Source organism: Pseudonaja textilis, chromosome 3, assembly GCF_049901715.1.
Source record: "Pseudonaja textilis isolate UNSWEBS1 chromosome 3, rPseTex1.2, whole genome shotgun sequence".
NCBI classification, from domain to species: domain Eukaryota; kingdom Metazoa; phylum Chordata; class Lepidosauria; order Squamata; family Elapidae; genus Pseudonaja; species Pseudonaja textilis.
In genome coordinates this window covers 113,773,927-113,788,168 of record NC_141992.1, presented here as the reverse complement: position 1 = coordinate 113,788,168, position 14,242 = coordinate 113,773,927, and the positions used below count along the sequence as shown (strand labels likewise).

The 14,242-nt window shown below is 36.5% G+C and overlaps 1 protein-coding gene across 2 annotated transcripts in view; it reads left to right on the top strand.

Annotated features, from left to right (window-relative positions):
* Positions 1-727: 727 nt before the first annotated feature.
* Positions 728-14,242, top strand: part of ICE1 (interactor of little elongation complex ELL subunit 1) — a 33,306-nt gene continuing 19,791 nt past the window's right edge. For both annotated transcript variants that reach the window (XM_087930675.1, XM_087930674.1), the window contains exons 1-8: positions 728-939; positions 6,865-6,923; positions 9,088-9,123; positions 10,045-10,062; positions 10,346-10,457; positions 11,251-11,327; positions 12,301-12,338; positions 13,524-13,606. In XM_087930675.1, the coding sequence (XP_087786801.1) occupies positions 847-939; positions 6,865-6,923; positions 9,088-9,123; positions 10,045-10,062; positions 10,346-10,457; positions 11,251-11,327; positions 12,301-12,338; positions 13,524-13,606 (516 nt within the window). In that variant the 5' untranslated portion in view covers positions 728-846. The remainder of the gene's footprint in view (positions 940-6,864; positions 6,924-9,087; positions 9,124-10,044; positions 10,063-10,345; positions 10,458-11,250; positions 11,328-12,300; positions 12,339-13,523; positions 13,607-14,242) is intronic.

The window sequence follows — 14,242 nt, the reverse complement described above, 5'->3', positions numbered from 1 at the left end:
CCGGACTCTTCATCAAGTAAAGGGATGTTTTTTTAAAATGCTAAGCGCACGGAGAAAGGGGAAAACTGCATTGCTGATATCCATACCTAACGCGCAGTCTTCCATGCCTGCTCGAGTTTCTTCTGTTCTTTGGAATTATTTTTCCTCCTCTAGATTGCCTTGGTATTGCTTCTCCCCTTCGCACTCCTTGTATCAGAACATGATGTCTGTCGCTACTGTCTTTTGTACACTTAGGATCCCGGTTCAGACAGGATTTTAAAAAGTTCGCTTTTGTTTGATGCAGTTCCAGATTTCATTTATTCTTGGCTGGAAATTGCATCTGACCCTCGAGAAACATAGTAACACATTCCAAAACATACGGAATTTTAATTTAAAATTAAAATTTACATTTACGTATGATTATAATGAAATACAAAAGTTAAATTTTATTTACTGGTCATATTTCCATCCTGCTATCCTTTTGCAAAAAAAAAAAAAGCTGAGAGAGTTTACAACTTTCTAACAGAACCGCCCATGCGGAGATAACATCATCCATTACGAAAACCCGCGTCTTAGGTTCAAGGCCTTGATTTGAGAAAGCGAAAGTCAAGGTTGCATTGGGAGGGTGGGAGGGAGTTACAGTCCGCCGATTGGGCTGCGGGCATTTTTTTTTTTAAATCAGGCACTGCGCGAGACAGCTAATCGCAGCGCCGGCGAAGGGTCTTTCTTCCCTCTTGCGTCGCACTTGCTTCTCGGGAAGATTTCGCTTCTTACTGCTACCGTTACCGCTACCGCCGCCGCCGCCGCCGCCACCGCCCGAGCCTTGGAACGGGCGACGGATGGGCCGCTTGCGCTGCGTTGGGAATCATGATGCCCGGGGAGACCCCGCCGGCGGCCAATACGGCAGCGATCGCGGTGGAGGCGGCCACGACCTGCGCCAACTGCGGAGCCCTTCAGCAGGTGGAGCTCTTAATCTTTTGCCCCTTTGCCCGTGGCACCCCATTGTGCTGGGGTGGGGAGGGGTGGTTACTGGAGTGGGCAGTCCTGTTTTAAGACGGCCTTATTGAATTAATGACCGGCGGTGTTTTAGGGACGGGGCGAAGTGCGCGTGGAGCAAATTGGTGTGGTGAATGGTTCGGTTTCCTGGAGCTCTCTTGAAGTTCCCAACACCTTTGCTTCCTCCAGCATGGGGTGAGCTGTCCACTTTTGTATTCATCAGGAGACAGTTTTAACAGAAGGGACCTTGGAGGTCTTCTAGTCCAACCCCTTGCTCTAGCAGGAAACCCATTGATTAATTGTTCTAACTGTCAGGAAATTTCTCCTTAGTTCTAGGTTGCTTCTCTCCTTGATCAGTTGCTTTTTGTCCTACCCTCAGGTGCTTTGGGGAATAGCTTGACTCCTTTTTTGTGGCAGCTCTTCAAATATTGGAACACTGCTATTGTGTCACCCCTTGTATCAAACTAGACATACCCAGGTCCTGCAACCGTTCTTCATATGTTTTAGCCTCCAGTCCCCTAATCATCTTTGTTGCTTTTCTCTGCACTCTTTCTAGAGTCTCAATATCTTTTTTATATCATGGCAACTGAAACTGAATGCAGTATTCCAAGTTTGGTCTTGCCAAGGGCATAATAAAATGGTATTAACACTTAACATGATCTTGATTCTATCCCTGTATTAATGCAGCCTAGGATTGTGTTGGCTTTTTTGGCAGCCGCAGCACACTGCTGGCTCATATTTAAATGATTGTCTACTAGGACTCCAAGATCCCTCTCACAGTTATTACTATTGAGTCAAGTACCACCTATTCTATGCCTGTACATTTTGTTTTTAGTGCCTAAATATAAAACCTTACTTTTCTCTATATTGAATTTCTGTTTGTTAAAAAGGGCCCAGTGTTGAAGTCTATCAAGTTCCTTCTGTATCTTTTTTTAAAGTTTTTTATTTTTATAACATACAACATAAATAAAACCATCTTTCAGTTTATACAATGTATCGGTTTGGTATATATATCATGTGCGCAATATTTATAATCCTTTCCTCCTAACTTTACAATCATATTATATTCTAATCAACATTCCATATCATATTGTCTCATTATTATTCTATTATTTAAATTTTAGTTTCATTAAGTTCCTTCTGTATCTTAAGCCTATCTCTGTATCTTGAACCTATCAATTTTTTTTATCATTTTCTGATCTCAAGAACACACTGATTGTTGCCCTCGTTGGATAGTCAGTGTAATGTTGGGGTGATAGTTGCCCTTGTTGAATTGTGCTGAAATTTTTCATTTAAGTTCCTTGGAAATATCATTTTCCTTTAAAGCAACAGATTTCCACATATTTATTATATTACACATATGTCCTAGTATTTTGTAGGTTTTGCCAATTTCTGAACAGAGAAATTTAAAGAATTCCAATTGTAAATATGTTGTCCAATCTTAGAAACAGAATGTGTATATCAGCATTATTGTAGAAGATTAAGATCTAAAGTCACCTCAGAAAAAGTATGTGTAATGTAACCAGTTAAATTGCCTTTTTTATTAGTATGTTTTTGCTTTCCTGTGGTTTCCTGAGAGTAAGCCCCCTTGTCAGATCATCTGATTTAATATAATGTAAGTGGAGGTGTATAGTAATTATAACTTTTACTGATTATGAACCTATCCCTACTGATTTTAATAATCAATGTATCCTTAAAATGCTAGAATTCATTTTTTTCAAGTGACATTGATGTCCAAATGATCAGATTGGATTCCATCATAAAGAACTTTCATGAGCTTTACAATAAATGCTGTTGTCTGGGTATTTTGAATACTTTTTAAGTTGAAAAAAAAACATTTTAGGAATATGAATCAGTTCACTTTTCTTTAGTTGTCCTTAGTTTATAGAAGGACAACTAAAGAAAAGTGAACTGATTCATATTCCTAAAGTTTTTCATCTTAAAGGGTTTTCAAAATATCCTACTTGCCTCAGAGCTCTGTTTATTATGAATGTATTACTTGGAACCTTGACACTATCATCTCTTAATTATATTTTCCTTTCATTTATTTACTTTGGTGTCTGTTTTTGACCAATGAATTGTTTAGAAGCTCAAACTTATCTTTTTATATTAATAATTTTTTGTCCTTTTTTATTGTACTCTTCATTTTTTTTACCTTAGGCTTTGACTTTTTTTCACTTTTCCATGCCATCATAAAATAATATTCTTTCTTAAAATGATTATTAGCTTGCTTGTATTAAGGTGCTATTTATTAATTTTCTTCATCAATGTAGACCTTCAAGTGAAAGTCTGACTCAGCAGAATTATCCCCCCCACTCTCTTCCCTACAGTAAGGAGTTTAATAAGTGTTTTGTGGTCCAGAGGCTGATTTAAATTCTGTATGATCTTTGATTTTTACTAGAGTGCTTATTTACTTATACTACATTTACAAAGCAAGAGTGCATTTTCATCTTTTTATTCCGGTTAAGCTTTGTTAGTCTACTTTCCAAGATATAAAATCTTTATTTTTGTCTAAGAGAACAAGGTGTTTCAGTAAGAATGTAATAAAATTCTAGTCACTCTAGCATTTCTTGAAAGTAGTCTGTAGAAATTGTATGAACCTATTAATCTCTCTACAATACTTCATTGATTTTTTTTTTCACATGATTATTGTAGGCTAATATGATGCTTGATAAATGGAAGCAAAATACAAAAATTAATACCATTGAAAGTAGCTTTGCTCAATATTAGATGACACAAGTGTTCTGTTTATGATGCCTCATTTACCCAAGCACATTCTGTTTTACTATTAAAAATACTTAAGTCAGTTTGGCAGATAAACTGAAACAATTGTGTTTATATAGTATCTTTGCACATACTTTTTACAAAATAACAAATCCATTTTCTATTGAATGTTCTGCTCATAAAACCTTGGGCCAGACAAGTCATAAAAGGGAGCTAGTCACTCAGTTTCAATAAAGCTTTCTGTTTAGGGGTAATTCTTTCTCGTTACAACCAAACTTAGCTTGGCTATTTAGAAGCTAGCCAGACCTAAGTATTGAGCTTCACTTGCAGTGGAATCCTTATCCATAATTCCTAGAATCTGAGAAATAGACATCTGGAATAGGCACCTCTCTGAGCTTTCTCCATTGATTCTAGTTGAATTATGATTCCCTATCCCAGTAAGCATTATTAGCCATTCAGTATACTGCTTGCACGTTTTCATTGCTGGAATATAGGAAACAATACAATGATATGCAAATTAATCCATAGATTAGAGATCTTAGCTTGCATAGAAATGTGATTGTGGCAAAAATGGTTTTTAGTTATGTTTGTGGAATATGAGCCAGAATCAAATCTGACTGGTATTGCCCTTACCAAGTAATTGCCCTTATCATTAGCAGGGAATACTGTATTATTTTGACTGGTAATCCAGTCTACAGTTTCTTTGTAGAGGTGTTTTCAAGTTGAAATATTTAGCAGGTGATATCACCATTGCCCAGGGGATGCTCACTTGGGGGCTCCTTTCATGTTCCCATGAATGAGTCCACAGAAGTGGTGCCATGCTTTCAAACTGCTAGGTTGAAAGGAGCTAGAGCGAATGACAGGAGTTCACCTCACCACATACAGCACTTGGGTCTCAAACACGGGTGTGCAGATTGTCAACCCAGCGTTCTAACCACGTGAGCCACTGCTCTCCTAAGTGAAAATGGATCAGAGCAATAATGGTCAGTAAAGTTTGATATTTATGGGTACTTTTGATGAACCCAATGCACATGAAAGATTAACTTGGAATATCAAAAGAATAAATTCATAAGTTAAGGATAGGATTTAATGAGAAAAATAAGCAAAAGTAAAATAAATAAAAGGTTAGAAAATAAATAAGCTGTGATATTTAAGGAATGATGGTTACTAAATAAAGGTACTCTAATATTATAGAGTTGAACACGTGTAAAGAAGTAAAGCTGTAGGTTTAATTATGAAAAGACAAAGAGGATGTGAATTGGTGTCATGGTTGTGGTTCATAGGAAAGGAGAAATCTATAATGTGGCAATAATTTTATGTTGTGCTGTAATGAATGGTAGTAGTGGAAAATATGAATTTGGAGAAAATTATGCAACATTGTAAATGAATGTGATCAAGGGAAAAAATGGAAACAGAAAATGTGATTGTGCTACTTTGAGAAAAACATAAGAATGCTGTTCCAATAAAAAATAACAGCAATTTCAATGAGATCTAGAAACTGAAGGACGATAATGGTGAATAGGTTGGATAACATATCAGCAGTATACTCAGCCTGTCTGCACAAATCAGTTTCAAATAGAGTTACTTACATCCAATCATGTCAAGAACAGGGGACCTGATAACTATCTCCCATAGTGTTTGTCACAATTTCTTTTAAACTATATCCAGTTTGGTGGGTTCAAGACACCAAAAGAGCTAACAGTAACCCAGGTCCCTCAAAAATACACACAAGCACTCACATAACTATTACTCACTATTGATATTCTCCACTCTTCCCCACTCCTGCTACAACTTCTGCTAATCTACCTACTACTTGTGAATAGTGCTAGAGAAAAACACCCTTTTTTTAGCTGCTTTAAGCTGCGTTACGGTTTTACACACACCTCCCTCTCCCTCTCTCTCCTTCTCCCATGCACACTCAATTATTTCATAGCAAAGTTTTTATAGTTAACCTTGCCATGCTATCCTTGGGGAGAGGGTTTAAAGAGAAGGGAAGAAAGCAGCACAGGTGCAGCCAATTTTCTGGGCAACCTGTTCTCAAATTACTGTAACTTCCTCTGTCCCAGCCATTATGTGAGAGCTGCTAAACTACCAAAACGGAGACAGATGTCAGATATGGCACTTCTTTATTCTTGCCCCAACAGTTCTCGATTATAGATGCAAAATCTTCATAATAACCCCTAAGAAAGTGTTTTCAACAAGGTCTTTATTACAGATGAATACACTAAAAGCAGCCTGAGGCCATATACTGGGAATTCAGCTTTCCATATTGTAGGAGGCAGTTGCACTAGATGGGATAGGTCTTCTGTAATCCTTTCATACCTCTTTCCTATTACTACAGTAATAAGCCTTCCCATATCCATATTTCTTTCTGAGCACTTAATCCTCTCCTCTCAATCCAGTTGGACTTGATTACTAAGAGAATGGAGTATTTAAGCATATATAGTAAAGTGAGAAGAAATAAGATGAACAGTAAATGGATGCTGAATGACTAAGAATGCTGAATAGAGAAGTGAATAACTAGTGCAAGAAGTGAATAACTAGAGAAGTGAATAACTAGTGCGAGAAGTGAATAACTAGTGTACATTGGGGTGGTTTGATAATATGGAGAGCATGAACGAGGATTAAACTTCAAAATAAATAGATGAAGAAAGAATTAATGAAAGAAAAAAGACCAGGAAAACTGTGGTGATAAAAGATGATAGCTTTAGAAAAAGAGCTCTCTTGCTCACAACTGTTCACAAATTCATTCACATTTCTTCTGCAGCATTTTTTTTGTTTGGTTTACCTTATTTTTCTCATATAATCTTACCTGTAATGGTGTTTAAACCGTTCTAGCTTCTTTTTATAAAATTACTGCAACAGATTAAAACTAATTTAAAATGTCATGTCAAGAGATGCTTCTATCAAATCTCTAGTTTGATTTAAATATGTTATGATATATAATATAATAGTTTTATAAAATATTTTATGACAAGGCAAACCTTGACAGTGATTTGGAAAAACAGTTCAGAATTTGCACAAGTGCTGCACTTCTTTGCTGTGGATGAAGGCAGCCCATCTAGAAAAAAGATTGTACAAGGTCCAAGCACTTCCTCTAAATCATTTGCAAAGTCTGACAGCTCTAATAAATATTCTTAATCATTTGTCATCTTTTTTTTGCAGAATTTGAACGAATATATTGCTGCCTTAATAGCTTTAAAACAAAAAATAATTGATGCCGAGTAAGTACCTTTTTATCTATTTTTGCTACAAAAGCTTTACTTTTGTAGTCTTAAACTAATTTTTGAATATAATTAGGGACTAGATGGGAGGCTAGGAATATATACCGTGTTTCTCATATAATAAGGCCGGGTCTCTTTTTTTTTTTTTTGAGCCCCGAAAAAATGGCTAGGCCGTCTTTTCGGGGGTGACTTAATTCCGCCCCCACTTGCATCTTCGGGCAGGCGGGCGGCGACGGCTTGGATGTCGACCTCGGCGTTGGTGGGGCACTTTGTATCAGGATCAACACAGGCAGTACCATATCCGGGTGTGCAACAAAAGTACTTCCTAACGGCCAGCCCCCCCACCATTTCCCCACCATTTCACATGTTTAATATAGGCCTTAATTTGGGGGGAGGGGCTTAATTTCATTTCATGCCTATAAAACATGCTGGGACTTCCTATTGAGGGAGGCCGTATTGTTGGAGAAACAGGGTAATAGTGCAAATACATTGGACATGATGAGCATAAGGAGTCTAATATGGAATATAATCCATTTTATAATCTATAAGGTTCTGATGAAGTACATTTGGGGAGTTCTGTTATGTCCAACACTACTGTGGAAGATGGTGTGCAAAGATGTCAACCTGGTATACTTTGCTGTTATGATAACAATGTTTTTCACATTAAATACCTATGACAACTCTCAAAAAGTGTTTGGAAATATTTTTACTTGAATACTCTTTGGAAACCATTTTATACCAACCACTAATTAATTTTCACTGAAATCAGTTTCTTCCAAGCGCAGCTGATGTGCTGGTTTTCACTTCCTGAGGCCTAAAATATAATATAATATAGGCAACCTTTTGTCAGGCATGGGTACAACTTGCTCCTATCAATTATATCACTGCAAAATGTCCAAAATTGTATCTTTTTGACACAATAACATTGTTAGAAGGGGTAAAGCAACTATTTGGAGCACATTTGGCCAGGTGTATGGGTTTAAAGATTGGAATGGGAGCAAAATTTTCCTCCTATCCTCACCCTTACTTGGGAGAGGACCCAAGAAACTGCACTCTCAAATACCAGGCACTTTCCTGCCAAATGTTTGCAATAGAATCTCGGATGATGGAGAACTGCAGATAAGCCATGGATTTCCCATGAATAGGTCTGGTGGTGTAAAGGACCACTTTTTGCTTTCTAGGGTAGTGTAGCATCAAGGGATCTTTATGGAGAAGGCAAGAGATAATAAGATGACAAACCTTTTACATCATGCCACAGATGTTGCAATATATTTTGCATTGGGATACAAATATATATGAGTGGTGTGTGCATCATGACATTGCTACATTCATGTTGTCATCTTTTTGGGGACATCCTGTAGACACCGAATCTAGCATATCAATTTTGCACTGTAAAATGTCAGTAGTTCCTGCCAATTAATGTGTAGAAAATGACAAGGGATGGCTAAAGATCCAGTGTATTAAGCATGGGATATCTTTGGCTATGGTCATCTTCCCAAATGCTCAAAGCTATGCAAGGCTATTAACTCTCAGGCCTGGAAATGGGGCAGTGTGGAATCTTTGTTGGAGTTGTGTGCAAAATTATGACTTTTATGGAAATATAACGTATCAGCCATCCCTTGATACTGATTAAAGATATCATTCAGATGTCAATTTAAAGATATCATACATTCATTCATTCATATTTATATAGTGGCCTGTCTCATGTGACTAATAAAATATGTTAGATTAGATTAGATGCTATGAAGGTAGTATGTGGTCACTTTAAGCACATGGGCAGCAGTTCCCCCACAATTGTGTGGCTCACCCCTCTACTGTTTATAGCCATTGATATACTTACTTGGAAGCAGTTTAATCACCAGGGTGAAATAGTTCCACATCCCCCCTTTTGGGGATACATTTATGAAAACAAAAATGTCTGCCTGCTGTGAGAAATCAGATCTCAAACATATATTTGCTCAAAAGGAAAAGAGAATGCTTTCCCTTTTCTTCTTCTAAGCATAAGAGACCATTTTCTGTAATTACCAGACAACGATATTCAAGATATGCAGTTTAGAATTTGGTCTCTTGAGTTATTTTTCCCCCTTTGCCAGTCAGCAATCTGTCTTGTTTGTTTGTCATGTGTGCACTTTCATCTAATCCTTCTCCTGTCCTTTTCTTACAGCCACGTACTTGCAGAGTACCAACAAAAGTGCAATGATATCCTTTTCTGCATTTAAAAAAAAAAACTTCAATGCCTTGCTTTATTGTTGGAAATTTAAATTGTAGCATTCTCAACAGTGGTGTCGGAAGCTTCTAATAAGTGATGAGCCGTATTTGATGGAATACTGAGTTGCATATACTATATATTTTATTCATTCTGACTTCTGAAATCTTGCTGGTGTAATCTGTCTGGGCTTTGATTACCCAGAGTTGCATCAGGCGTTAGTAGTTAGATAGGGAGCGATCAGCAGCCGCAACAACTTTAGTAGAAAGCATCTGCCTTGTTTCCATGACAATGAGAGTGAATGGTGTTTTTGTGGGGAGGGGGTATCTGATACAAAGCATCCATAAAGTGAGAGTCACCAATTATTGTGCTCTGACTCTTCAGTCATCAAGCTAACTAATGACTTCAGGAGATTTTTTTAAAAAAACATTGAATGCTGATAGTTTTATATACCAAATTTAAAATGCATGCCTGCTTCTACCGAAGCAGGGATTAAGGGAGATAACCCATTCTTTATCTATTCACAAATCCAAGAATCAGTAATAGATATCCAGATGTCAGCAAAATGTCTCTAAAGGGATTTCAGGATTTTATAAAGAAATGTTGAACCAGTCAGCTTTGAATTCCTTCCTTTGGCTTCTAATAGTCCTGATCCTTATTTGATTCTACACTGTCATAGGATTTGATCTCCTTCAGTTTTTCTCTCTTGCGTTTCAAAGGTACCTTTAAGATTTTAACAACCTTTATGTCTTAATTCAGGCAGCACCCCAAGTTTCTCATTATGTTCTCTCTCTCCTTATTAATGGATTCACAATTTCAAGAAACCTGCTCTCTCCCTGCCCCCCATTTTTCCTGCTCTATCATATGTAGCAAAGATAATTCTGTATATCCAGTTTTCTTTAACAAGGCAGCACAGCTTCAATTTGCTAAAAGGTAAGAATTTATTTCAGTTCAATTTTCCATTATTTGGAGTTGTATGAGTTTCTGGGTATTAATAGTTGCTTATAGTGTGACTCTTCCCCAAGCAATATAGCATGACAAAATAGCTTTTGTAGAATTAATCTTTGAATACAGTGTGGCTTTATTGCTTCTTTGGGCCTTTGACAAAACAAATGTACAAAACAGAATTTCAGTTGAGTTTTAAGTTTTGTTTTGTTTTTCTAATCATTTTTAAAGCCATGTTTTCTCTCTGTAAAGTTTCCTGTGTCTGTTTCAGAGAAAACAGTACACTTCATCACCAAGTGGAACAAATGTTCCAGAAAATATCACCTCTGAAAAAGTGTCAAGAAGAGCTTGGATCTGTAAAAGCAGAACTGGAAGAAAAAAAGGTAGCTTCCTCTTTTTTTGAAATAGAGATCCATATTGTTTAGAGACACTGCATTTTTGTTTTGTTTTTTTTAAATATAATTATGATTTGTACCTGGAAATTTATGCATAAAGTTTTGGTTTAAAAATCGTCACTTGGGAATTTTCATGCCTTGATACCATAGTACGTCGTGTCCTTTAAGAAAGACTAGGACTTGAAAAGTTAGCTTACACTCTGTTGACTAGCAGCTGTAAATTATAACTCTGTAATACATGATTGTATATTTATAATTATTTATAATTATAAAATCTAAAAAAAAATGAGGTAGTGTGACTTGGTGGAGATTTAGCACTTCACTATGCTGCTTCAGCCATAAGTCCATCTTTTGTCTCAATGGGCCGCCTTTTCTGATTTACATCATCTCATGCCTAGTGCATTGTTGGACTTCTGGTGAGAAACATACAGGCTAACCTAGGAGGACTGTTAGCAGTGAACATTAGTGAGTGGATGGGTGATTTAGTTGTGGATTTTTACTTCATTAGCAGTTCCAGAGACCTGCTTTTGCTCTATCCTTAAATGTAGTACTAAAATTTAAAACATTTTTGGGATGCACATTGATGAACTAATGTGGCCCATCGCAGACAACAAATAAAACAATGAATGCCTTATGGCTGATGTACAGTAATGAGAGGTTTTGCAGGACCATGTTATGAATTAATAAAGATAAATGAATTGTCCAAAGGATATATGAACACAGAAATGTCCATCCAAATGCTTAGACATACATATATCAACAGTGTATTCATATTTTTTAGAGCTCACTTAAGATATACCAAGAGACTCATCTGGAATATGTTCGAGTGAGAGAAGAAATGGATAAAAGTGACAATGTGTGAGTCATTATAATGGAACTAACTAATGGATGTACACTGCGTTTGCCTTTTTTTTAATTAAAAAATTCAAATAATCATCCAAATTCAAATAATCTTCCTGTAATTTTACAGAGAGGGAGAGGGAAGGGGGGAGAGAGATGTACCTTTGGGTGAGGGCAGTTATTGACTTCCTTGACAGATTTGATAAGAGGGAAAGAATTGGTTAATATACTTCCACATCAGCAAGACCAGAACATAATTCCAATTTTTATAGGAAAGCAAATGCAACTCCTATAAAGGGAAGAATGCCACTTACAAATACCACCTTTCTGATGACTCATTCCCCTTTTGCATAGATTGTCTCCTCTTCTGTGATGATAAATAGTGTAACTAGATAGTTTTGCTTGATGAGAGAAGAAGACTTAATTTTGTACCTTTCACTAGTTCAGAGAAGCAAACATCTCAAGCTAGTTGCCAACCAGATTAGCAAGTTTTCTCCCCAATTTTCCTTCCTGCACCTCTTGATGAGTTTATTGTATGTTATGAGCAGCCTTTATTAGGGATGTGCAAAGTATTTGAAGGGACCCTCAATAAAGCCATGCAAAGTATAAGTCCTTGAAGTGTGTCTCTGAGCATGCATAGACAACACTTCCAATAGTACCACCAGAGAAGCAAAGTGAGTATGTATATGCAGATAGCTCAGGGCAGCTTTTGAAATTTTTCAAATGACATGGTTGCCTCACTGCTAAAAGAACAGATGTTTTACTCACAGATTTTGCACAGCACCCCTTTTTAATGGTTCCACAATTCCAATTGTTGTTATCCATAAAGAACACTATGGGCAGCCAACACCTCATAAAGCTAACCAAATTATGAAATAGAATTAAATCTAAAATGCAACTTTGAACCAAACATAAATTAAAGAAAATAGATTGAGGAAGTTCTTTGGTAATTTTTCACATATGTATTTTAAAATTTTGTTTATACTTTCAGGAAGAAAAAATTAGAAAATAAAGTGAAAAAGCTTGAAGGTAATTTAATCTTTATTGTTGAAGGGTGATATTTCATAAGCATAATACAAATGTATAATTGGCAGAAGATATCTAAATATACAAAAAGAGATTTTAGCCATAAAATTGAACTTGCTTCTCAAACTGTCATCTATCTGCTTGAAAATTGAGGAGAAAACTAAGACTGTTTAATTATCAAATTCCATTTATGCTGTTGAGAAGCCGCAGGGTGCTTGAGATTGGAGATCCAACTTACAATCGCCTTAATACAGGTAGTTCTTGCTTACTGACTGCTCATTCAGCCACATGTTATGACTGTGCTCATAAAGAAAGCTGACCAGTCCTTAAACTTGTGGCCATCGTCATGTCCCTGTGGTCAGGTGATTGCAATTCAGGCGTTTGGCAATCGTTACATCTGGCTAACAACAAGCAAGTCATTGGGGAAGCCAGCAGGAATTCACAGATCATAGTTACATGCGGTTGCATTTAATGACTGCAGTGAATTGCTTAACAGTCACAGCCAGAAGGTCAGGCACAGTCACATGATGCTTGCTTTACAACTGCATCACTTAACAACAGAGTTGTTGATCCCAATTGTGGTCAGTATATATTTGCACATTTTGAGTTATATTTTAATGAATTTGATTAAATGATGATGAACCTGAATAATTTCTACAGAAATGAGAACATGTTTATTGCATTCTGAAAATATATAAAATGTAACCAATATTTGCATTTTATGGTCTGTCAGGAAACCTTGAGAATGAACTGATGAAACATCATTCTAGTTATTTATTTTGCATATTTATCATGTAACTTATTTTCTGGAAGCAGTTTCTTTCAAATACTCTTACTCCCTAAGAATCATTTTGCTTTCTGAGACCACCAAAAAGGTACTCCAAGCATATGGAGTTCTTTGTTTATACATTTGTAGAAAAGCTGTGGAACTGGTATCTGCTGTTCATGTTTTACTGTGACTCTAACAAAGCAGAATTGTACACACATCCAGTGTGATGAAATCCTAGTGAAATACATACTGGTACAGAGCCCAGTGTTGCAAACCCTGAATAAATATTAGAAGGCTAAACCAACAGAAAGGTACTAACATCCAAGTGCACCGATAGATTTGTGCCATAATTTTGAAAGCTACTGTTTTTGAAAGCTATTGTTTAATGCATTTTTATTTCTTTGTTTCCTTAAATGAAGAAGCTGCAGCAAAGCACACTCATGATTTTAAACAACTGAAAGCAGAGAAGAAAGTACTTGAGAAGGAATTGAAGAAAGCACAGGTAACTTTTTAAAGCAATAATATACATATACAGATTTCTTTAAAAGACTAAAGTTTGTAGTATTCTTAAGTTGTAAGTAATTCCCCAACATGGACAGGAGTATTTAATGTGTTCTGAGATAAGGAATGAATGTTGTCAGGAGTCATTTGAGACATAAGTTCTTGTGCTCTCTTGGGCACAATTCCCACAACTAAAGGACACCTTCCATTGCTCCTCACATTTGTATCAGATGCATGCATTATTTTGATAACTTTACTAATGCAAGAAGGGGACTGAAACTGCAGAACTGGACTGTTGAATTTATAGTTTTATTTTTGTGGCAAGAGAAATGCCATCTGCAGAAATGATGGTTATTGCAACTAACTGTAATGATAATGATAATATTTGAAAAATATTCTGGATGCATAGTATCTTTGTATGCATGAAGGGGAGGGGTTTGCCCCAGCCACGGAATATTTGGCTTAACTTTGGATGGGCAAAGAAAGGGGCAAAATACATGTCAAACTAGAGGGAGGTGGTAGCAAACACCATGGTAGCAAAGACCAACTGTTTAACCATTTAACAATTATAAGAATAAATTATCCTAAACTGGTTGTTTCTAATTAGATATTATGCATGTAAAGTGGCATTCTTGGT